Genomic DNA, 25470 nt, shown 5'->3' with positions numbered 1-25470 from the left:
GTTATTTTTAAAAACCTAACTTAACCTAGATTTTTTTTCCCCGTCATCATTGATACCAAAGATGATCTGATTGAAAAAATGCATCATTTCCCATATATTCGCCTTCTTGTTAAAGCTTAATTTGGGCATCCTCCCCAAATAGAAACTTCACCTTTTTTTGATTCCTATGATCTTCCTTCTCAAATGAGGAATACATGTTCTGCCCTTGACCACTCCTTTATGGCCCTTTCCATACATCAGCGGTAAGTACGTAAATGTAGAATGACAGCTCTTCTGGTGTATATGTGCCTGTCCACTGTATCTTACATATTTTCATTTCAGCATGAGAATTAGTCCGGTACCCCAAGGTACATGTTTTATAGGTTGACTTTGATACTGTTCAAGTTTGCTTACACTGAGGAAATTAGTTGATTTGCACTTTTGTGATGCAATATTTGACCCTCAGCTCCATAAGCTACTTTTTTAAATGTTATCTACTTCTAGTCTTGTTCCTAAACAGTTTAGATGACTCAATGGATGCAAAAATAATAATAATAAAAATAATAAATTATAAGGAGGTGAGAAAGGAATCCAAGCAATCTCTCCGCTGATTATTGTTCTTAGCTGAACTTCATTTACTGAGACACTTAGAGATTGCACCGCCTGGGACGCACTTAAAGAAGTAGATCCCATCCCTGGCTTCACAGTAGAATCACCTGGGGAATTTAAGAAAAAAATGGGCACTCCTTCCAGAGATCCTGATGTGGTTGACTTAGAGGAGGATATTGGTAGAGGTCATGCTTTTTAATTTCTCTAAGTAATTCTAATGTGCATTCAGCGTTGAAAAACCACTATCTTTGAGAACAGCTGTTCTACTCTGCCAATTACTACAAGCAGATAGCTATATTTTCACATAAATTATGGTTTACAAATGTTCGGAGAGAGAAGATGGGGTCTGGCGTATTTTGATTTGACCATTAGTACCAAGATCTGACTACCTTAATTGTTCAATGTTCTAAATTGGATCATTAAAATAGGCATAATTGACTTATTAAAAAGGCAAAGAGAAACAGCTGGGCTTTGATTTTTTTTTTTTTTACATTAAATTATCCAGAAAGTATTATTTGGGGGAGGTAAAAGAATAGCTCTGTCATTTGCTGAATTGGCCCTGAATTATCATATGCATAAAATCTTTTGTTCTAAGCTTTCTTCTTAGTTTATTCAATCAGCATATTCTTTTTCAAAATTCCCATGCATCTTTATAAACTTTCACTCAAATGTTACATAAATTGAATATTTAAGTAGCTGGATGACAAGGGAAGCCATAGATTTGGTTTTAGGGCTTATTCCCCAGACTGTCATCTACCTAGTAGCTCAAAGTTGATGTAAGTCAAAATTGGTGTTGCCTATAGCATACTTCTCAGACTTCAGTAAATGTAAGTATCAACCGTGGGTACTTATTTTAAGAGGACTGACTCTTGGTCCCATTCCCATAGTTTCTGATTCAGTACATTGGGTGGGGCCCAGATCTCTGCATTTTTAAGAAGCACCCCTGGTGATTTGGACCCAGGTGTTCTACAGACCATTTCCAGGAAATACAGTCCTACAGAGAGCAGCTAAGCCTTAAAACAATTATTAGGCACACAAAGTCATTTTCTCAAATAATATGGTCTCTGTAGAGTGAGAGGCCTGGAAATCATTGACGCCACTTCCTCAAAGCCACATCACAAAAACCACAGGTGCAAATTATCTTCCCAGCCAGAACTTACCTACCAGCAACTTCTCCCTTCAGTTCCCTTAACACTGATTATCCCAAAGTCAAAATACAAGTGATGCCCTCCACAGGCCACCACGCTAGTCTTATCTTCTCTTTTAAAATCTCACCTAAAGGCAAGAATCCACCAGATATATTTGGTGTGTTTTTCCTGCATCATGATTTAATTAAGGGAGCATATTCATTCTAGAGAATACACTGATGATGATAAATGTGACTCCTCCTTATAGCCTTAATGGTTTTTGAAACACCAAAGCACAAAGATGTCGATCATGTATCTAAACTAAAGGTACAAAACAAGAAAAAAGTATTTTCTGTGCTCCAAAACTGAGTACACACTGTACCATCATAGGGAAGGGATTTACCAATGAAGATTTGATAATAGAGTGCTCATGTTTAGACATATGAAGAAAGAATATGAAATAGATGAGTTTATAAAAACAAGTTTGACAATAAAAAAGAGAACCCTTTTCATGTCTGAGCAAAAATGCATTTCGTCCTACACACATACATACATAACCTGAATAAACCAGTCCCTTGAGAATGCTCTATTTATTTCCTCTATTATACTAATATCATTCTCCATGTCTTTAAAAATATATATTGTCCAGGAACTGAAGTAAGCATGCAAATGGATGGAACAGCACAAATGCACTGGTTCTTAGAACTAACTTCCAGATAAGGAGGTAGTTTTATTCAACAGTGCAGCCCAGTCTTAGCCAATATTGAGTTTGGAAAGAACCCTGGGTTAAGAGGAGAAAGTTCTGAAATTCCAAGTACTAGATCTGATTATATACCATTGTATGAGACTTCTTTAGTCATAAATCATGACTCAACTCAGTTTTAAGAACAATTCTTACTTATTAAAAATTAATAATGATAATGAAAATAATCAAAAATTAATAATTTATCAAGATAGAGTATTATTATTTATTAGTTCACCTAACTGAAAAGCTCAGGCATGGCTAGATCCAGAGACTCAGAAGATGCTATCAGGAATTTGCCTCCCTTCATCCCTTAGTTTGTCTTTCTTTTCTATAGGATTCACTTTCATGCATGCACTTTATTTCTCCACCCATGTAGTAATAAAGGTGGCAACCAGCAGCTCTGAGTTTAAATCCTACCAGCATTAACTCTGAGGGAGATACCTTCCCTTTCTGAAAAGTTCCAATACATTGACTAACTGGCCTGATTTGATTCCTGTGCAACTTTAGAACCAATCACCCTAGGCAGGGAAAGTGTGATACATAGAACCAGGGCAGAGTCACATCCCATAGTAACAACACTGATGATTTATAGAGAATTTGCTTCCCCAAGAAAACTTCAGATATTATTGCCAGTTGAATAAGGGTAGATTCTGGTAAGAAAAAACAGAAGATAGGCACTAACGTTATGTTTCTTAGATAAAGAGGTTTACTGAAATGGCTATTTGTGTGGTATTCAAATTATTACATTAAAAAGGGATATTGAGTGATTAAGTCTGTACCAGTGTATAAATGAAGATAATCTCAAATTCCCAGAAACAATACTGAATACCAGAAGAAATGCTCAATTTGGACCTGTCACAATAACAATGACAATCAAAAATATACAAAAAAACCAAGAGCAAAGATTTGAGACCTACAAGCTGTATTTTATACTATGATTTCTACTCATCTAAGGTTGATGGAAACAGGTAGCTTTCAATCAAGAAAAGAGATAAGGCAACTGCCTTATGATAGTCCAGGCCAATCATTTTGCACCAGGGCTCCCACTGTAACTTCATCTTTTTCCCCATGATTGATTTATAACTGTGATGATGCCTACCTCCCACTGCCTCATATTAGGAGGCATTCAATGTCAGTTTGTCCCATTATTGGTTATGATCACTACATTTGACCATTTGATCACTTAAGTAAAACGATGTCCAGGGCACCTGGGTGTGTCAGTCAGTTAAGCGTCTTGCCTTCAGCTCAGGTCATGATTTCAAGGTCTGGGATCGAGCCCTGCATCCCGCCCCCTGCTCAGAAGGGAGTCTGCTTCTCCCTCTCCCTTTGCCCCCCCAAATTTATGCTCTCTCTCTCTAATAAATAAATAAAATCTTTAAAAAAATAAAAAATAAAATTATGTCCAACAAATTTCCCCATTATATATGTTCCATTTCTACTTTGTCTATAGAAAGTGTTTCTGAGAGAAAACATTTTTAAGACCATGTGAATACCTATTCCCCAACAAATGTGTACCCAATGGTTTTTGTACCCATTGATGATCTTTTCCTGAATCTATAATTTTGGGGGAGTTCTTAAATAATAATGATTTTCTAATTATATTATTTTGTCTGGCATTCTATAAATGACTGAGTCTTACTCTCACCCCAATAAATATTGGTAGCATCTACTCAAGAGCATAAAATAATCCCCTCATTTTATTTACAATTAATATGATACATTCCCGAAACTAATGGCACAAATATGGTCAAATGCCTTTTATTATCCTACTTAACTGCTCAGGTCCTTATCTTTCTTATTGATAGAAAGTCAGCTATCAACCTTTTGATGATTGGCTTCCCTCTCCTTTCCTTCTCTGAAGTGGTCAAAAAAATCCAGATCCCAAAAGGAGAACATGAGCATGGAATCAGTAGATTTGCAAATGTAGGAGGGCCATGTTCAAGTCTGAGTTGTCCACACAGCAATTGCTTCTTGCTGCCTCATAATGTCACTGTTGAATACTGTCTTCTATACCAGTCCTAAGAGCTGTTGCTCCCCAGCTCCCCCGAGGCTACCCCAATGCAGACCACTTCCCAAGATTGTTACAGTTGGCCTTTGAGTGCCAAAATATTTAGTGCTGTGCATTTTTAGTTCATACACACAGCCACCTTCTCAGATGCAGACAGGCCCAAAAGTCCTGGGTCAGGGCTGATCCTCATATCTGTGCCTACAGACACAGAACCATCACCTCCTTCCCTCCCTATAATCCATACTAGAGGTCAGGAATTCTTCCTCTCAAACCCTCAAAACTCACAGAGTTCCATTAGCCCTTCTTCTTCTTTTTTTTTTAATGTGGTAAGAACACTTAACATGGGATCTACCCTCTTAAGAAAATTTGCATATATGACACAGTATTGCTATCTAAAGACACTGTTGAACAGATCTCTAGAACTTACTCATCTTGTGTAACTGAAACTAGATACTCACTGAAGAGCAACACGCCATTTCCTCCTTCCCCTAATCCCTGACAAGTCACCACTACTATACACTCCACTTTGTGAGTTTGACTATTTTAGATAGTTCTTTACATGGAATCATTCAAAATTTGTCCTTCTGTGACTGGCTTATTTTACTTAGCATAATGCCCTCCAGATTTATCCATGATGTTGCAAATGGCAGAATTTCCTTCTTTTTTTAAGGCTGAATAGTATTCCATTGTGTATTCATACCACATTTTCTTTATCCCTTCATCAGTCAATGCACATTTATTTGTTTCCACATCTTGGCTACTGTGAATAATCCATCAGCCCTTCTTTACCAGGTATGGGGACCAACTGTTGGTCATCTATCCCTTTCTAAGAGAGACTCCCTGGTAAGCCTTAATTGTCCCAACCTGACCTAGCCAGAGAAACTTCCTTCCATGATTCAGAAGTAATTTCTGACAACTATTTGTCATTTAGTAAGCACTTCTGAATGTCTAACAAGCAAACAACTCAAATTCTGGGGACATAGTGGTGAAAGGCAATATCCTAGCTCTACTGGGATTTACACTGTAGTGGTGTGTATATCGTTTCCTCTTTTTTCTTATTAAAGAAGAGAAAAACAGAAATGTAATCTCTGGCTCCATACCCTATCACATACATTTATAGATAATTTTTTTTTAAAGTAAGAACCAAAGAAAGGCATTGGCCAGTCTAGTTGTACTAGTCGCAAAGCCTCTTTAGGTTTATTTAATTCCTGGAACTTTGATTTTTTCCATTTATTTTCTCTTACATCATTATCTTTCCCAGAAGTCACAGAAATCTTTAAGAATTTCAAATTTCTAGGGCCTTGTTCTGAGAATTATCTGGCCTCCATTAACAAGGAATGGCTCCTTTCCCAAAAATGTTACTATGATTCTCACATCTGCCAGAAACTGTGCACCCAGGTAATCCAATAAAAATTAAATAAATGAAAAGGGAAAGGATTCATTCAACAGACATTGATTAAGCTTCAGTATGTGCAAAATGCAAAGATAAAAAAGGCATAGTCTTGCCTTTGCGGGTTTGTAATCTAGCAAAGGAACTAGAACAAGCCCATCAATAATTGCAGTATAAGGCATAAGAGGAATACATGCAAAATGCTATCAAACTTCTGACAGAAGAACAGAGTTTTCATAAAGAAAGTGATATTTGAGTAAGAGAGAGGAGAACTGAGGGACAATGCTGGTCATATTAGGGGATTAGCAATATGGCTACAGCTCAGGGTAGTTTAGGGGTACAGTGGTGGAAGGGCTGGAAAGCCAAGCTGGCTCAACAAGAAGGGTTTCAAAACCATTAGGAGTCATTTGGATTTAACTACATTTGATATACTTCATTTTATTGCATATGAATTTACTTGACTGTTAGTAAAAGTAAAAAATAATTACTTTATTGAATAGGACAAAGTAAATTATACTTGTAAAAATATCTCAAGTTAGTCCAAATTCTTAGAAAATGGGGTGTTATTTATATATAAAAATACACTATATATATAGTTATCATATATATATATATGATAAATGTCCCTTATCAGATATTTGATCTGCAAATATTTTTTAAAGTCTTTTTTTTTAAGATTTTACTTACTTATGTATTTGAGAGAGAACGCAAGAGAGCGAGTTGGGGGACGAGCAGAGTGAGAGGGACAAGCAGATTCCGTGCTGGGTGGGGCTCGATCTCATGACCCTGAGATCATGACCTGAGCCAAAATCAAGAGTCAGAAGCTTAACTGACTGAGCCACCCAGGCGCCCTGATTTGCAAATCTTTTATCCCAGTATATGAGTTATAGCTTTTCATTCTCTGAACCTTGTTTTTCAAAGGGTTTTTAATTGTGATGAAGTCTAATTTATTATATTTCCCAACAGTCATAAAATTCACAGAAATCTTTAAGAATTTCACTAAGGCTCTGAATTTTGTTTCAGCTTAGAAAAGCATGGTGAACACCAGTAAGACTTTTGGCCCCAGGGGCTGCTTACTTCTCCAGCCTCATCACAGCCCCCCCACCCACCCCCACCCCAATTCACCTCATCATCCTCACTCCAAGAAGCCACATTCGACTTCTTTCTCAAATGACCATGTTCTTACTGTCTTTCCAGCTTCTAGACATTTTTCCAGATGCCTAACAGTCGTCCCCTTTCAAAATTCTTATCTTACTGAGTATAATTGTGTAAAATAAGAAAGAAATTTATTGGTTCATTGTCTCACAAAAGAGGACCTAGGGACACTGAAAATAACATCAGATCTCTCTCTCTCTCTCTCTCTGTCTCGCCTTCAGCTGTTTTCCTCTATGTTGGTTCATACTCTAGAATGTTCTTTCTATGTCATATGAAAGTGTCTCTGGTAGGTGTCTGAAAATTTGAGAGAGCCTCCCCTACTTTCCCCGTATCTATATCACCCCCCACAAAAGGATTCAGAAATACAAGAACAATAGTGTTTTCTTTTTCAGAAATAACAATAGATTTGCAAAGATATATCCATCAGTCCTTGTATTCCACTCTTTTAGGAGTGAGGAAAGTTTTCCTTAGACCTCCTATGGCCATGGTAATTTCTGAGCTATTCGCAAAGGGTATGGGATTATTTTTACACCAGTCAGACCCATGCTTGAAGCTTGGTGGAATGAACTTTCCCTAAGTTCCATGGCTCCAAAAGAGAAGTGCTAGACACCTAAACAAAATTCAGATAGGAAAGAGACATAGAAGAAAATGGTTGCTGAGGAGGTAACCAACAACCCACTACAGGTTAGCTGTACTATAATTTTAAAGAATAAAATTCATTTACCAGTAGATACCCGCTAAGCTCCCAAAACTCAAATAGCTCACAATATTGAGGGAAAAGAAAGCATACATTCACTGTATTAAGCTTGGTGATGGAAGTAGAGCCAGGCACCTGATAAAGTTTGTAGTCAGGGAACATAGGTGGTATATGTTAATGCTCAAAAAGGCATTTAATAGAAAAAAATTAAATGGAAGTTGTTAGTAAGAGAAAATTCTTTCTGCATAGCTCTTCCATAGTTAATTAGCTTTTTAACCACCTTAGAGCTTCTCTAAAAATCAAATATTGCATAGTTTGTTCAATATATAGTTAATAACACTTCCAGTAAGGATATAATTCCAGAGTAACAACAAGAATCTAATAAAAATTCCAAAAAGCAAAGGTTCTGGGTGACAGTTGAAAGTGTGTTCTGAAACAAAGGCTGCAAAATAACTGCATTGGTCCCAAAGTTCCTGGGTGGAAAAGAGCCTGAATTCCAGACCAAAGTTTAGAAAACCTTTTAGTGTCATTTTCACACTGCATATGACAATATTTAAACCCTATATTGTGTTCGTTTTCTTAAAATATCTAGTATATCCCTTTCATTATTTAGGTAGATTAGAATAAATGTGCATTATAAGTAAATAAATAAATAATAGGTCAATTGATAATTGATCGAAAGACAAACTGACAGTCATAGCAGGAAGGGGTGAGAGAGGGAAGGAGAGACAAAGGTGACAACCACAGATTTCTCATGAAGAGTTCTTCAGGGTAGTTATCACCAGTGTGGTGAATGGCTGACATCTGGTGGTAAAACAGTAAAAATTTGCATGGATTTGCACACTCATAAAAGGGGCTATTCAGTGAATGATGGCTGTGTCTTTAATAAGAATAATTTAAAATGCTGCCAGTCATCCAGTGTTTATGTCCACATCATGCCAAGCACCCAGGTATTTGAAAAGATCTGTAACATCAGGTATCATATAGATATTGACTGTATCCATGTCCTCTTTGCCAATGGAGTTACTATTCTCTAACCAAAGAACAGAAACCATAAAATTGTATAGTTACTTTTTTTTATATGAGCACTTAAGGAGGCAAAAGTAAACATATATAATGTCACTCAAAATCATTTGCATATTTTGTTAACCTATTGCCATTTTAAGAAATAAGAGAAAATTAAAATTAGGTTCAGAAAAGTAAAAAAAAAAAAAAATGGGTGCTTGGTATTGATCCTTGGGAAAGAAGACACAGGCAATAATGATGCCAAAGGCCATTACATCATTGGCAAGGAGACTGTTGACCTGGACTGGATCTGAAAACTGGCAGAGCTGTGTACAGGGCTATGGGACTTGCTCATCTTCCACAGCTTTGGGGGCAGCACCAGCTCTGGGTTTGTGCCCCTGCTCATGAAACAGTTCTTGGTGGTCTATGGTGAGAAGCCCAAACTCAAATTTGCCGGTCCTCCAGGTTTCCACAGCAATGGTGGAGCCCTACAATTCCTTCCTGATCACCCACATGACCCTGGATCATTCTCACTATGCCTTCATGGTCACCCAGGAAGCCATCTATGACATATGTCAACGCAACCTGGATATCATACATACCAATCTCAATCATTTGATTGGCAGATTGTGTCCACCATCACCACCTCTCCGCAATTTGACAGTACCCGGAATGTGAATTTGACAGAATTCCTAATCAACCTGGTCCCATATCCCCATATCCACTTTCCCTGGGCCACCTACTCCCAAGCATCTCAGCTAAGGCCTATGTTGAGCAGCTGTCTGCGGCCAAGATCACCAATGCCTGCTTCAAACCAGCCAGTCAAATGGCCAAGTATGACCCTTGCCACAGCAAGTACATGGTTTGCAGCATGTGGTATCGGGGTGGGGGTGGGGTGGACACGCCAACATCCACACAGCCTTTACCAGCATCAGGATGAAGTGCACCACCCAGTGTGTGGATGTTGCCCAACTAGATTTAAAGTGGGCATCAACTACCAGCTCTCCAATTGTCATCCCCAGGGGAGACCTGGCCAAAGAGCAACAGTGTGTGTACATACTGAGCAACACCATGCCATGACTGAGGTCTGGGCCTGCCTGAACCATAAGTTTGATCTCACGAAGGCAAAGTGAGCATTTATACATTGTGCATGGGGGAAGGCATGTAGGAAGGAGAGGCCTCTGAGGCCCAGGAGAACCTGGCAGCTCTGGGGAAAGATGAGGAAGAGGTAGGCATGGATTCTGTGGAAGAATACTAGAGTGTGGCTGGCAGCCTGGCTGGTTTCAAGTTGTTTACAATTAAATTTCCTGTATTAAATGATTAAAATCATAACTCTATGAATACTAAAAACCACTGAATTTTCACTTTAAATGAGTGAATTTTATGTTATGTTAATTTTACACACACACACACACACATGCACACACACACACACATGCAATCATATTCAAGCCTGGTAAACCACGGCCATCCTCAAAGCCTGAAAGCTCCCAGTCACAGCTGGGCCATGTAGAAATGGCTTCTTGTCTTCCAAAACAGAGTCATAGCTCCTTCAAATAATGAATCATTCCTACTCCTACCAGGGGCCTCACTAATGAATTCCCTAGCTTCACACTGGTGAAAATGCCCTACAAATGTCCTGCTTAGGCCAGCTCTCTACCCTTCCCCAAGGTGTCCTGCAACACTGCCTTCCTTGCTTAGGTACAGGCCCACAGATATGGGAACATCTCTGTTGTGTGTGGAAGTCTGTGTCCCACAGCAGAATTTCTCTGCCTGGTGCTGTCCCTGTCCTCTTGCTGTGCTCCCCCTCCCCCCCTACCCCCCAATCTCACCATCAGACAGATCTACTGCCTACTTCGGATTCCTCAGCTCAGGGAGCCTCAGTCTGTGACATTCAAAACCTAAAAGACAGAAGGCCTCCCAGAGGGGAGAGATGTGAAAGCTAGCTATGGAAAGAACTGAACAGATGTGGGAAGAGAACAGAAAACATCCAGCTTTCTACTCCTTCACTACCTTCAGTGCCCATTCTGTCTTCCCTACTTACACATGACCAGTCCTTCATTACAGTTGGAATAAAACTCTTTACTACTGGAGCCAAACACAGCTTCTTCTCTGAGTGAACTAAAAGGTCATATTGCTTCAGCAAAGCCCTGTATCCCAATGACCCTGGCAATCTAGGTATCTTAGTAAAATTATATACTATGCTAAGACTTTTAGGTTCTATTATGAACCGACCAGAATTCAAAGGAAGATTAAGAATTAAAGGCTAATAACTTCAAGTTTGTGAGGTAGGATAGGATATATTCCTAAGAATTTCTGATTCTCATTCTGGAAAAAAAAAGTTCTCTATTTTTCAAACTGAAAATTGAGGTAAAAATAGGAAAGTGATATTCTATATAAATTACACTGGATTGTAAATTCTTAGCAAAGACCAAGTGCTATGTGATTGCAAAATAATATGTTACTGCAGAGACTAATGTTCTGTCTCATTCAGTTTCTATTGGCCAATGAGAATGAGATCTTGAGAACTTGCGTGCTTTATTTGTAGCCCCTTATTGTAGCTATATCCATTGAAAGGGGGAAGGGGGCCAAATGCTCTACTGCCATCATTCATAAAGCTAGGAACCCTGCTTGAGCATCTGTTTGATCGGCCAGGTAATATAAATAAAGCCACAGAGTATGCAGAATCAGTCACCAGATGCTTTGGATGGCTACCTCAGCAATGATTAACAAGAAATGTGGCAGGTCAATGGCAAGTACAGATCTCTGTAGCAAAGAGAATGTCCTGGCCTCTCCAAAGGGACACATATGAATTAAAGTTGTATTCTGGAGAATTCTGACCTGTGCATAAATGAATGCTGAATTCCTATCCCCTGAACTCCAGACTCATATCCAAATATCTACCCAACAGATATACTCGAATGTATAATAAGCATCTTGAACTCAACATGTTCAAACTGAACTTCTCTTTTCTTCCCCAAACCTGTTCTTCCTAGTCTTCCTCACATCAGTAGCTTCCAGTCCTGCAAGCCTAAAAAGTTAAGAGTCCTCATAGATTCCTCTCTTCCTCTAAACAGCTATTTCCAGTGTCAGCAAATCCTGTTTACCTTCAAAATATAACCAATACTAACCATTTCTCACCTCCTCTATTGCTATTAGTGCCATCATCATCTCTCCCCTGAATTACCACAACAACCTCATAACCAGTCTTCCAAAGTGCTTTCTCTGCCCATTCCCATTCCAGCTGCCAGAGTGATTATCTAAAAAAATAAGTCAGATAATGTCACTTTTCTCAAACACTTTCAGTGAGCTCCCATATTAAACTAAAAACAGGGACACCCAGGTGGCTCAGTCGGTTAAGCCTCTGCCTTTGGCTCAGGTCATGATCCCGGGGTCCTGGGGTCAAGCCCTGCCTCTGGCTCCCTGCTCCGTGGGAAGCCTGCTTCTCTCTCTCCCACTCCCCCTGCTGGTGTTCCCTCTCTTGCTGTGTCTCTCACTGTCAAATAAATAAAATCTTAAAAAAAACCAAAAACCAAAAAAACCCCAAAATACTGAAAACAGAGTTCATACAATGGCCTACATGGCCGGAAACTATTTATTCTACCCCCTACTCTCTGTGATCTCCTGCTATACTCCCCTTTACGCTGTTCTAGATCTCCTGGGCCCCTTCTTATTCCTCAAAAAACCAGACACAGAAACACTGCAGCATCTTTGCACTTGCTATTTCTTCTCTCTGGAATGCTCTTCCCCCAGGTATACATATGGCTCCTTTTCTCATTTCATTCAAAACTTTGCCCATGTGTCACCTTCTTCTATGTTGATTTTTCTGCTCCCTATTGTGTTTCTGACTTAATCCACGCTTTTTTTTTTTATGTAGCTGTAACTAACTTACTCATTTTCACTGCCATTTAGTATTCTATTGTATGAATATATCACAATTTATTTATCCATTCTATTGATGGATATCTACGGTGTTTCCAATGTCTTGCTATTACAAAAAAAAAAAATCCTCTTATAAATATTCTTGAACATAGCTCCTGGCACAAAATTGCTGATTATAGACTTGTGCATCTTCAGCTTCGCTACATAATGCTAAATTGTTTTTCCAAAATAGTTGTATCAATTGATACACTCACCAATTATGTATAACTGTATTATCTGCTCTATATCCTTGCTGGTGTTTTCAATTATTCCCAATATGGTAGGTTTTTAATTATCTTTAATAATGGTTTTGATCTGCATTTTTTATGGCTATTAATGAGATTGAGCATCTTTTAGTATGTTGATTGACTGTATCAGGATTCCAACAGGGAACAAATGACAAGTTAGGATAATCAAAGGAACTAAGTACAAAGATGTGCATGGAGTGTAGGAGAACCCAGTCTGTCCACAATAGAGTTGTTTCCACTCCTAGATCCAAAAGGACAAGAGGAGGAAAAGGTTACTGAAAACCTAGAATAGTCTTACAAAGCAGAAACCTTTGGTTAAAAGAAATAGCTAGAGTGAGGAAGGGATCAAGGAGAAAAAATATCTCAACTTCATTTTCCTCCCTCCTTCTGATCTTCTGTCAGGAATCCCCATTGGCTAAATCCAGCTGGAAGTCAAAGGGAATGGGAACTCTGCTGTTGCCAGGATCCTGGACAGAGCACAGGGTGAAGAATGTGAAGTTGGTATGTAGGGGCAAACAAAAGATATTTGCAGGGGCTATTCATGTTCACTTTTCTCTCCCATGAAGTACCTGTTCAAGACTTTTGCCCATTTTTATATTAGGTTGTCTTCTTCATATTGATTTATATTAGTTCTTTATGTGGACAATGATTTCTATTGCAAATACTAGTTTTTTTTTGTAATCCTTATGACTTTTCTTTCTTTTTTCTTGCCCTAATATACTGGCTAGAGCACCTAATACAATAGCAGTGACACCTGTCTTGTTCATGACCTTAAAGAGAATATTTTCAATGTTTTCTTCATTAAGTATAAAGCTTACTATTGGCTTTTTTCTTAATAACATATATTGTATCAGGATAAGGAAATGCTCTTTTGAGTTTGCCAAGAGTTTCTTGTTGCTGTTGTTTAAATTTCAAATTGGTGTTAATATTTAACAAATATTTTTTCTGCATATACTAGGTCCAGGGTCTAAAAACTAGTGTCCCCAAAGGCTAAGTCCTGCCCACATTTTTTTTTAAATAAAGCTTTACTGGAAAACAGCCACACATACTTGTTTAGTACATATGGCTGTTTTCACACTACAATGGCAAAAATGTGTAGTTCTATGGCCTGCAAAGCTAAAAATATTTACTATCTAGTTAGCCTTTTGCAGAAGTTTGCCAACTAGATGATTATACAACTTTCCTTTTTACCTCTGATCATATCGTTTAGCAGGCTATTCTCAAAGTGAACACCCCAAATCCATTCCTTGTCCTTTACTGCTCTATTCCCTACAAGGCTTATTTTTACTGCTTGCAACCCCAAGCTCCCTTGCCACTGGCTTTTCACGGAGGCTGACAAATGAGAGGCAACAGCAGGAGATGGGAGAGTGGTAGCCCTCACTGGTCACAGTACTGACTTATTATGGTTCTGACAGAGGACGCATTCTTCTATGGCTACAAATACTGATGGTTAAACCATCTTCCATAATTCCATCTCTCACTAAGCATTTCCTCTCCTTGCCCTTTCATTCCTAGAGGTTCCTGGCTATTATTGGTCACCAAAGGGATGTCCAACTATCCGTTACTGGTTCCATTAATCCTTCTTTAAGCTGTTCCTTAAATTTCCTTCAGTTATAACTATTTTTTGTGTTTCATCTCTTTCTTGCCATGCCTCTTAGAAATGCAGCCATTAATTATACGAATTGCTTTTCCAACACTGAATCAACCTTTAATTTTTGGGATCTACCCAATTGGTCATAATGCATATTGTTATATGTCACTGTATTCAGTTTGTTTTCTTATTCTTTTAGGTCTTTGTATTTATTTTTATTTTTTAAATTTTATTTTAATTCAATTAATTAACATATAGTGTATTATTAATTTCAGAGGTACAGTTCAGTGATTGATCAGTTGCTGTATTTGTGAGAGAATAATCTGTTATTTTCCTTTCTCATTCTGTCCTTTTCAGATTTTGATTATTATGATTATGCCACCCTCATGCCAAGATTTAAGGAGTATTCTTTCTGTTTCCTGTTTCTAGCCTGAATAATTTGTGTAAGATGTAATATTATGTGTTCTTTAAGTTTTGTTATAAATGTTCGGTAAAATCATCTGGCTTATTATTTCTTTTTTAAATCGCTTTTGCCAGTTAAATTTTTTTAGAATTTATCCATTTTAAGGTTTCAAGTTCATTAAAACAAAGTTGTAATATCCTCTATCTTTTAAATGTATGCCTCATATCAGGTTCTGACCCTTTCTACCTCACAGTATTGTTTATAAATTCCCTAGTTTATTTTTTCTTAGTAGAATCACTAAATCTTGCCTCAGTTCATGTCATTATATGTTTATTTTCTATTCCATTAATTTCTATTATCCTCGTGATTTCAATTGTTCTATTTTCTTTAGGCTTATTCACTTGTTCTTTTTATATCACATTAAATTAGATGCTTAACTCATTACTTTACAACCCTTATTTTTTTCCAATATAAGCACATAAGTCATAAATTTTCCTCTCAGGACAATTTGAGCTGCATCCCACAGATTTTTTTAAACAGCTTTAATGAGATATAATTCACATAGCATATAATTTACCCAGTTAAAGTGAATACTTTAATAATTTCTGGTATATTACTAACTTTACAATAAATTATGGTAAAATATATATAATATAGAAGTTGCCATTTTAACCATTTGAAGTCTACCATTCAGTGACATTAATTACATTCACAATGCTGTGCAACCATCACCACTATTTCCAACGTTTTCATCACTTCAAATAGGAACTTTGTAATCAATAACCATTAACTCTCCTTTCCCCCTCCCCTAGGCCCTGGTAACTACTAATCTACTGTCTCTATAAATTTGCCTATTCTTAAATTTCATTAAGTGAAATCATACAATATTTGCCCTTTTTGTTTGGCTTATTTCATTTAGAATAATGCCTTCAATGGTTGATGAAGTAGCATTATTCAGAACTCCATTCCTTTTGATAGCTAAATAATATTCCATCATATGTATATACTGCATTTTGTTTATCCATTCACTTGCTGATGGACACTTGGGTTGTTACCACCTTTTGGCCATTGTGAATAATGCTGCAATAAACACTGGTGTACAAATATCTCTTCCAGTCCCAGCTTTCAGTTCCTTTGGGTATATACCTACGAGTGAAATTACTGGGTCATATGGTAATTCTGTCTAGCTTTTTGAAGAACAGCCAAACTGTTTTCCCCACGACTGCATCATTTTACCTTCCTATCAGCAATGTACAAGGGTTCCAATTTGTCTACATTCTCAATACTTGCTATTTTCCATTAAAAAATATTACAGCCATTCTAGATGTGATGTGGTATCTCATTGTGGTTTTGATTTGCTTTTCCCTGATTACTAATGATGTTGAGCATCTTTTCCTTTTTCTGGCCATTTCTATATCTTTGGAGAAATGCATAATCGAATCCTCTGCACATTTTTTTAAAGATTTTATTTATTTATTTGACAGAGAGAGAATGTACAAGCAGGGGGAGTGGCAGGCAGAGGGAGAGGGAGAAGCAGGCTCCCTGCGGAGCAGAGAGGCCAGTGCGGGGGCTCGATGCTGGGCTCAATCCCAGGACCCTGGGATCATGACCTGAGCCAAAGGCAGATGCTTAACCCACTGAGCCACCCAGGTGTCCGCCTCTGCACATTTTTAAATTGAGTTGTCATTTTGTATGTTGAATTATAAGAGTTTCTATTTTTTAAATTTTTTTGAATTATGAGTTTTTAATATATTTATATATTTTCTGGATTTTATGGGTTTTTAACATTACATAAAAAGAAGCCATTACCTCTTCAAACCATAACATATTAATTACCTCAGGTAATATTAGTGATTATTAAAGATAATTTGTGATGGGTATGGCTTAACAGAGGTCTGACTTTAGGTCGTATTCTGAAAGCCTAGGCAGATTTGCCACTGATTTACTTCTAGCTATGACCAAGTCACATAAACCACCACTACGATCATTGTTTATTTACCACATAAAATTAAAAAATGTATATGTATATATTTGTAAGGATGAAATTCTAAATAAAAAGAGCAAAACCTAGAACAAAATACTGCTCAGAAGCTCAGAGACTATAGATTTTGTATTATGATGCAACAGAAAAACATGATATTAGAGAAAGAGAACCATTCCATTTAGTATTTTTCTCTCCATCACTATATGAAAATGGTACAGGGGAAGGATTAAAGTCAGATGCCCTTTCCTTTAGTTTCTCCTCCATTCTCCACTTCAATTCCTGAGACCTTTCAGAACTAACAGAGACTTCATTGGGATGTAGGGGAGAGGAATGAAGTTGTCATTGGCTATCTGGTCTCCTCCAGCTACCCACCCGGCCAAGGAATTGGCTCTCCTGTGTGTTCCTCACAAGGACCTTCAAAGTTTGAACAATGAGGTGGTCAGAAATAGGAAGTCCCCTGGTCCCAGTGCCACTTAACTTCTAAACAAGTTGTGGGTGGGTACACAAAGGAAGTAGCATTAATGGGCATAAGGAAGAAAGGGGGTGAGGAGAACACTGAGGGATTGATTAGAGGAAGCAAAAGTCATTTGGCCTGGGACTCAAGCTCAGGGCAAGCTACCAATGTAGGTACTTTTTAATTTGATGGCACTGAATTGATCTTTGCCTGCTTAACATTAATTAACACTGCACAAGGCTAGCATTTCCCACTGAATAATAAAAGCACTTGTAGAAAACAAAAGTTTGAAATAAGTTTGCTTTTGAAATGCTTATTTTTTCTTTTAATTACTACTTACACTGGTTAGAAACTCCCACTGGAAGCGGCACAGTCCTTTTTAGATGTGTGAACAAAACATTGTTACAACTTTCTATACAGTCAAAAATAAGCAGAAGAGAATACTTACTTTTTTTTTTCAAGGCTTAACATAGGGATCCCAACAAGATGTCTGTGCAAAAGGCTACCAATGAGATTTTAAGATTGGATGTAAGTAAAGAAATGTATTCATTAAGAACTATGGGTACTACTTTACTATCCTATTGGAATGTAAGCTCTAGGAGGGTAGGGATTTTTGTTTCTCATTAATATAACCTCAGTGCCAGAACAGTACTTGGAGCAGAGCAGGCATTTAATACATATCTTTTTTGAGTGTATGAAAGAATCCCATAGCTAAATATGTATTAAGTTTTCTTTTATATATCTTAGTGAGTTGCTTTTTTTTTAGACAGTCACGTAAGAAAATTTTACACTGGAAAAGTTAATCATATTTAAAAATAACTTTTCAAGCCAGGATATTATTCTCATTTAAAATATATTTCTCTTTTGGGGCACCTGGGTGGCTCAGTTGGTTAAGTGTCTGCCTTCGGCTCAGGTCATGATCCCGACATCCTGGGATCGAGCCCCGCATCAGACTCTGTGCTCAGCGGGGAGCCTACTTCTCCCTCTCCCTCTGCCTGCCTGTCTGCCTACTTGTGATCTCTCTGCCAAATAAATAAATAAAATCTTTAAAATATATATATATATATGCATATATATATGTATTTCTCTTTTATTGTAGCTCAGCCTCTCCATTTTCTTTCTTTTTTTTTAAAGATTTTATTTATTTGACAGAGAGAGAGAGAGAGAGAGCAGCAGAGGGAGAGGGAGAAGCAGAATCCCCACTGAGCAGGGAGCCCCATGTGGGACTCGATCGCGGGACCCTGGGTTCATGACCTGAGCCGAAGGCCGACGCTTAACTGACTGAGCCACCTGCCCTTAGCATCTCCATTTTCTACTATATGTTTTTATGTGTTCATAAAAATATACCACAAGGTGGCATACAAAACGTCATAAAGACATTTCTGGAATTCTGTCAAAATTTTATAATATACTTATAGAAAACCTCCCTGAAATCCAGGCAAGAGGATTTGCTTGAGGGCTAGGCTCTGTCCCACTCTAGCATATGTCCCTCCCTACAGGGCGAGAAGACCACAGAGCCCAGGGACATGCCCCTTCTCACTTGGAGAACCTCTTCCAAGGCCTTCCTGGTCCGTTCTAGAAGGGCAGATGAAGCTGGCGAGCACATTCCAAAGGTCTGGACTGCTCAGGCAATGCATCTGCAGGAGCTGGGATAGGTTGTCCTTGGGACAAAGAGGGCTCTCTGAGTCCATCTCTCCCTGCTTTGCCACTCATTAGTGCAGGGCTTGAGGAGTCCAAGAATTCTGGGAACCTTAAGAAGGCATCTTTGTCAAGGTAGGAACAGTTTGTTAGTGTGATTTATAACTTCTGATTATTTACACATATGGTATGTGGACCTCCATTTTCACTGACAGGGCCCTGCAAACATTAGAGACAAGACTGTGTATGTATATAATTCATTGATTTTTTATGGTGTATATTTGCTCACTTATAATCTGTACCTGGAATCTCTACATTTCAGAATCCCGAGATTTCAATAACAAAATCAGCAGCTTATTTGAATAGCTTGTATTGGCTATCAGGAAGTAAAAATGATTCATCAAAATGGTCTACAATAGAATTTGTAAACAAAGGTAAGTACAGCAGCTATTATACTTATCTACCACTATTTCGGTTTTCCTCCTTCCAGGAATATAGTAGGACTGTACTTACCTATCCTTTGGTGTTAGGTGTGGCTATGTGGCTAGCATTTTTTTGAGCTCTGGTTTATACTCTTTTTATAGTAATTTTATTGAGATTGAATTCTCATATCATAAAATTCACCCTTTCATAGGGTACACAGTTCAGAGGATTTTAGTATTTTCAGTTATGCAACTAACATCACTAACTTTAATACTTTTGTACCATTGCCACAGAAAGAAACCTGTACCTGTTAGATTATGACTAGGTTTGACCGCTGCAACTTGAGTAGGAAGGTTGTACATAATGTGACAGCAAGTCTTTTCATAGCTAGTGCTGGGTTCACCACGTTCTCCCCTTGCCATGGTGGCTGGTGTATTCCACAGGTGAGGCTCCATCAGCCTGCATCTTGGAGGATACAAATGGAACCACACCCTTAATGAACCAAGAATGTGGTTAAGAAATAAAGTTTCATTGTGTTTAGTCACTAAGATTTGGGGGTGGGCTCTAGACACGGCATAGCATAGCACACCATGATCCATACACACAGGATAAAGATCTGTTTGATCGGGGCACCTGGGTGGCTCAGTTGGTTAAGCAACTGCCTTTGGCTCAGGTCATGATCCTGGAGTCCCCGGATCGAGTCCCGCATCGGGCTCCCTGCTCAGCAGGGAGTCTGCTTCTCCCTCTGACCCTCCCCCCTCTCATTTGCTCTCTCTCTCTCTCTCAAATAAATAAATAAAATCTTTAAAAAAAAAAAAAGATGTTTGATCAGAAACTATCTGAGGCAGAGTTTTTTTAAAGTGCTTAGAAATTGTAATTATAAAAGACTCATTATTAATCACCTTCTTATAATGAAAAAGAGGCTGATTTTGAATGAGATGATTATTGAAGGAAAATCACTTCATTTAAGCTAAGAAAAGGACACTTCACCAATTATATTTACCATCGAGGGTCCAATATGACTCCATCATGAACTTTGGTCTGCTGATGGGAACATGATAGATATCACTATTTGGGACACTATGCTTTCTTAAGGTTTCTTTCTGGAATCCTACCTGGAATTTACTTGGGTCTATGGTATAAGACAAAGCCCCAGATTGGTATTTTTTTCCTCCAATCATTTACCCTTCAGCCCATATTAAACATAATTTAATCTTTCTTCTTAAATGAGTAATTGCAGTATCTCAGGTCTCCATTTTCAGTATCATATCACTGTTCAGTATGGTTGATACATAAAATGTGAGATATTCTGTAGATCTTAAGGTATGCTCTATTCATTAATAATGCTACCAGCATAGTTTAGGTTTCCATTACTCATCATCACTATAAAATCGTATCAACGAATCCCCATTCTTTTCTTTTCCTCTAATCTTTTAGCTGCCACCAGATTAAACTTACCAAAATGTAGTTCTGATAATGACACTTCCCTATACAAAAGCCTTAGATAGAGGCTCCTGGCTGGCTCAGTTGGTGGAGCATGTGACGCTCTTCATTTGGGGTATTGAGTTCAAGCCCCACGTTGGGTGTAGAGCTTACATTTAAAAAAAAAAAAAGAAGTAGTAAAAAACAGAACCAAAAACCAAACAAAAACTTTCAAAAACCCTCAGAAAATAAAAAATAATTTAGCTAGGTATTCTATTACTTTGCTAGGGCTGCCATAACAAAGTACCACAAACTGGGTTGCTTATAAAAAAGGTTATTTATTGTCTCACAGTTCTGGAAGCTACAAATCTGAGATGAAGATGTTGACAGGGATGGTTCCTTCTGAGGGCTGTAGGAAGAATCCGTTCTATGCCTCTTCCTTAGTTCCAGGTGGTTTGACAGTAATCGTTGGCATTCCTTGGCTTGTAGAAGAATAGCCCCAAACCCTGCCTTCCCCTTCACATGGTACTGTCCTTGAGTCTATGTCCAAATTTCTTCCTTTTATAAGGACATCAGTCATGTGAGATTAGGACCCCATTCTACTCCAATATGACCTCATCTTAATGTTTACATTTGTAATAACCTTATTTCCAAATGAAGTTACATTCTGAAGTACCAGAGTTTAGGACTTCAACACAGGAATCTGGAGGTACACAATTCAATTCATAACAGTATTCAAAGCCCTCCACAAGGTTTCCTACTTCCCTTTTCAGCTTTATTTTCCCATACCTTACTACTTCACCTTACACCTGAGGCACTGCAGACAACAAAAAGCTTTCTGTGAATCACTACAGTATTTTTCTGTCTCTGTTCATTTTTCTTCCTCTAATTCTTTTGTACCCTCTCATCACATCCTGTGCATTCTTCAAGGTCAAACTCAAATGATCCTTTTAAGCATAAATCTAAGTTTTCTATTTAGAAGTAACTTCTTTTTTTTTTGACTCCCTAGGTGTATTATTTGTACTTCTCTAATGGAATTTTGCGTGTAATTTGTAACTTGTGTTATACATGGCTTATATGGTCTATAATCCTTACCAGACTGTAAGCCCCTTATGAAGATAAGACACACATCTAACTCATCCTTTAACTTTCCCACGGTATCAAAGTGCTTTATAACAAATATTTGTTGAATAAAGTTATAAATATCATAGAGCTTATAGTTTAAAATCTGATAGTACTTATTTTATCATTAGCATTTACTCAAGACTACGGAAAAAAAATTTTATTAATGGGTGCTTTTGACTTTAATACATGTTATGGAAATGCACAAATGTTTTCAAACCAATATACAGATTCAAATACGAATTCTGAGCCTAGAAGGTGAAATTATCAATGTCCTATAAGAGCCCATTAAACAACCCTAAATTCTTTCCTACAATAGTATTTTTAAAAGTTCCAATGACACAAACAAGTTTCACTTAATTCATTGTTATAGTTGAATAAATATTTATTAATCCCATTCTAGGCAGTTCAAACTTATTTTTTAAAGGGGAGAAATACTCCCCCCGCCAATTAAACTGAAAACATGGTACCAATACCAGAGAAAGATCTGATACTCTTGAGCTGGAATTTAGTTTCCTTCCTAAGAAGCAATCATGCGTTGCCTAGTCTATTTTCATAAGAAAAAGTGAATTCCATATATTATATGCTTCCTTTGCCTTTACATATATGTACTGACGTTCAAACATGACACAAGTTTAGATAAATTAATAGTTATAAAATAAACCTTCAGGATTTAGTCATTCAGAGCGTGTTAAGACACTTCTATACAACTTTTTTTAAATGGAAAAGATAAAGATTCAAAAAGAAAAACAAGCACTTTACGTGAATTTTGGTATTTACTAACTTAAGTACTCAAGGACTTGGTTTGAAGAGTCCAACAGACTGAAAGTCTGCTTTTCAAGAGTACTATGATCTTCTATCAATGGAGAGATTTTGGCATTTCTAAATTCTAATAGTTCACGATCTTTGCTTGATGTTAGTAATTCATTATCGACTACACCAGTAGTTGCATCTTCTACCAGAATATTTGCTTGGTATGCTCCAACTGGAATTTCAGGCAATCCAATGTAGTCATGATCTGCCACTACTGAACCTTGTAAGAGATAAAGACTGTCTGAAAGAAGAAACATCGTAAGTTCACCTTTTAGAATTACAATTAAACATCATTTTAAAATTAAACAATGTTAAATGAGGACAAAATCCCAAGTAATAAAAACTAACTCTAAGATTAACTTCTGGTGGGTTCTCCTATCTACTAAATAAATATACATGTCAAAGAATGAATAAAATGATACATACATTTGACAGTTCATATATATAGAATTCAGGAAAGACCAAAGATTTTAAAAGAGCCAACTCTGGGGCGCCTGGGTGGCTCAGCTGGTTAAGCCGCTGCCTTCGGCTCGGGTCATGATCTCAGGGTCCTGGGATCGAGCCCCGCATCAGGCTCCCTGCTCCACCTCAGTGGGAGGCCTGCTTCTCCCTCTCCCACTCCCCCTATTGGTATTCCCTCTCTCACTGTCTCTCTGTCAAATAAATAAAATGTTTAAAAATAAATAAATAAAAGAACCGACTTTTCCTGTTCCCTTGATCTGTCTTTGGCAGGTATGTGTGAGGGAGTAGAAGCAGCTGAAGATTATGGTAAAGATTAAAAGCAAAGTTATAAAACTCTATTTTTGATGATGACAGGCTTACCATACTTTTGCAAGGCACTTCTGAGTCAATTAATGGGATACTGAAAGATATTTAACAAATTAAATCCTTATTGTAACTTTAATCTTCATAGAATCCATATTAGGATAATGTCAAGTTGTTGATAATTAGGGCAATAATACTGAGTTGTTTATAATATGAAATTATAAACTAAAATGAAGATGAAGTTACTAGCATCAGGCTTATATGTAAGTAGGCAGTTTAAAATGCTTAGCCTATTTTAGTCTAATTTAATACCAAAATGCTCATGAATTTCTAAGGTGGAGCTAAATTCATACTGAAATACTGACAAGGAATTTCCCTTTAATTCTATTTTTTTTTCCTTTAATTCTATTTTGAGCAAATTTATCATCACTATCAGGAAAAAAATGCTTAATATGAATGTTAAACAGATGGCAAAGCAGTAGCATCTTTATAAAAAAAGGTTAATGTATATAAAAGGATTCCTCCCTATGTGGTATTTTAATTCATTACAACAAGGAACTCTTCCACCATAGATGATTAACTTCCTGGACCCCTGCCTTCTCTTTCTGGATTTTCTCCCAAAACATTAATGATTCTCTTTAAGATTTTAATAGCTTAAAGAGCCCTCAAATTTTAAGTTCAAGAAATAGCAAAAGGAAGATTAATTGCCCATTAGATCAGAAATCAAGGGAAGTTTCTCAGAGCAGATAAATTTCCTAATAAACCCTGGAACACGATCCTATTCAACCCATTCTCGTACTAATATGTGAAAAGCTCACTGAACCTATCCCAATCCCATAAGTTTACACACTTAAGAACTTTTGATTTAAAAACTTAAAAGGATCAAAGCCATGCTGCTCTCTACCCACAGATGGCCTAAGTGGACTTGAGTTTGTATGGACATTTAGTTTTGTACATTCTGTTCTTCATTAGGCAAAGTATACTTGGTATTTTAGTTCTGAGAGGTTTTTCCAAGTTTTACCCCACCAATTCTTATTCATGCAAAAGTAGTAATTAGATTGAAAAAGATGGTAAGATATACATATTTATGATGAAAAAAAAAGTATGGATAATTGATTTTTATGTTAGCATGGGATGAATTACTGGACAAGAGAACAATTCTGAAAGATAAAAACCAAATCATACAACTCATGAGAAGTGTTATTGCCCAAGAGCAGCAAGATGGAGCAAAAACATGACCAATGCATTTGAAACACTTAGAATGTGTTGCAGGAGGTTCAACATCAAAGTTCACTCTTAGGTTCGTAATACTGGAGAAAGCTAGACACTAATATGTAAGAGAACTTTAAAAGGTTAGGTATGGGGGCGCCTGGGTGGCTCAGTTGGTTAAGCAACTGCCTTTGGCTCAGTTCATGATCCTGGAGTCCCGGATCGAGTCCCACATCGGGCTGCCTGCTCAGCGGGGAGTCTGCTTCTCCCTCTGACCCTCCCCCTCTCATGCTCTCTGTCTCCCATTCTCTCTCTCAGATAAATAAATAAAATCTTTAAAAAAAAAAAAAGGTTAGGTACGATAAAAGTATTGCTAATGAAATTTTTCAAATAAGCCATGGGAATTCCATATTTCAAGGCTTGCACAATGCTGCTAAGTATCGGTGACAGCAGATACCATAGATTTAAGGTATTTCCAAAGATCCTTACAAAAATCTTTGATGAAGGAAGTTTCCAGTCTCAAAAATTATTTTCCATACAGATAAAGCAAGTCTCTTTTAGAAAAGTATGTCCAGTAAATATGTATCAATAGGGAAATATGCATAGACATAAAGCTCTTAGAAGTTGCCACTTTGATGTCCTGGAAATGCATTCACAGACCTTGAGCTTAAGCACCTCTTAGTTACACTAGACTTTGAAACAAATGGACTTTATCAACCTTACTTGTTTGTAAGAGGAGAGCTTCTATGTGTCATATATCTA

General features: G+C 37.5%; 1 protein-coding gene across 3 annotated transcripts in view; it reads right to left on the bottom strand.

Moving 5' to 3' along the window:
• Positions 1–25470, bottom strand: part of GIN1 (gypsy retrotransposon integrase 1) — an 83692-nt gene that overhangs the window by 35168 nt on the left and 23054 nt on the right. The window contains exons 8-10 of one of the 3 annotated variants that reach the window (XM_081826506.1): positions 22706–22975; positions 20836–20968; positions 18857–19173 (exon numbers count right to left, since the gene is read on the bottom strand). In XM_081826506.1, the coding sequence (XP_081682632.1) occupies positions 20901–20968; positions 22706–22975 (338 nt within the window). In that variant the 3' untranslated portion in view covers positions 18857–19173; positions 20836–20900. Of the gene's footprint in view, positions 1–18856; positions 19174–20835; positions 20969–21117; positions 22976–25470 lie in introns of those variants that run through there. The other 2 variants (XM_006728301.3, XM_081826508.1) reach the window with 2 other exon arrangements.

The sequence above is a fragment of the Leptonychotes weddellii genome, chromosome 7, assembly GCF_054177405.1.
Source record: "Leptonychotes weddellii isolate Sample4059 chromosome 7, ASM5417740v2, whole genome shotgun sequence".
NCBI classification, from domain to species: Eukaryota; Metazoa; Chordata; class Mammalia; order Carnivora; family Phocidae; genus Leptonychotes; species Leptonychotes weddellii.
This window is presented reverse-complemented; position numbering and strand designations above follow the sequence as displayed.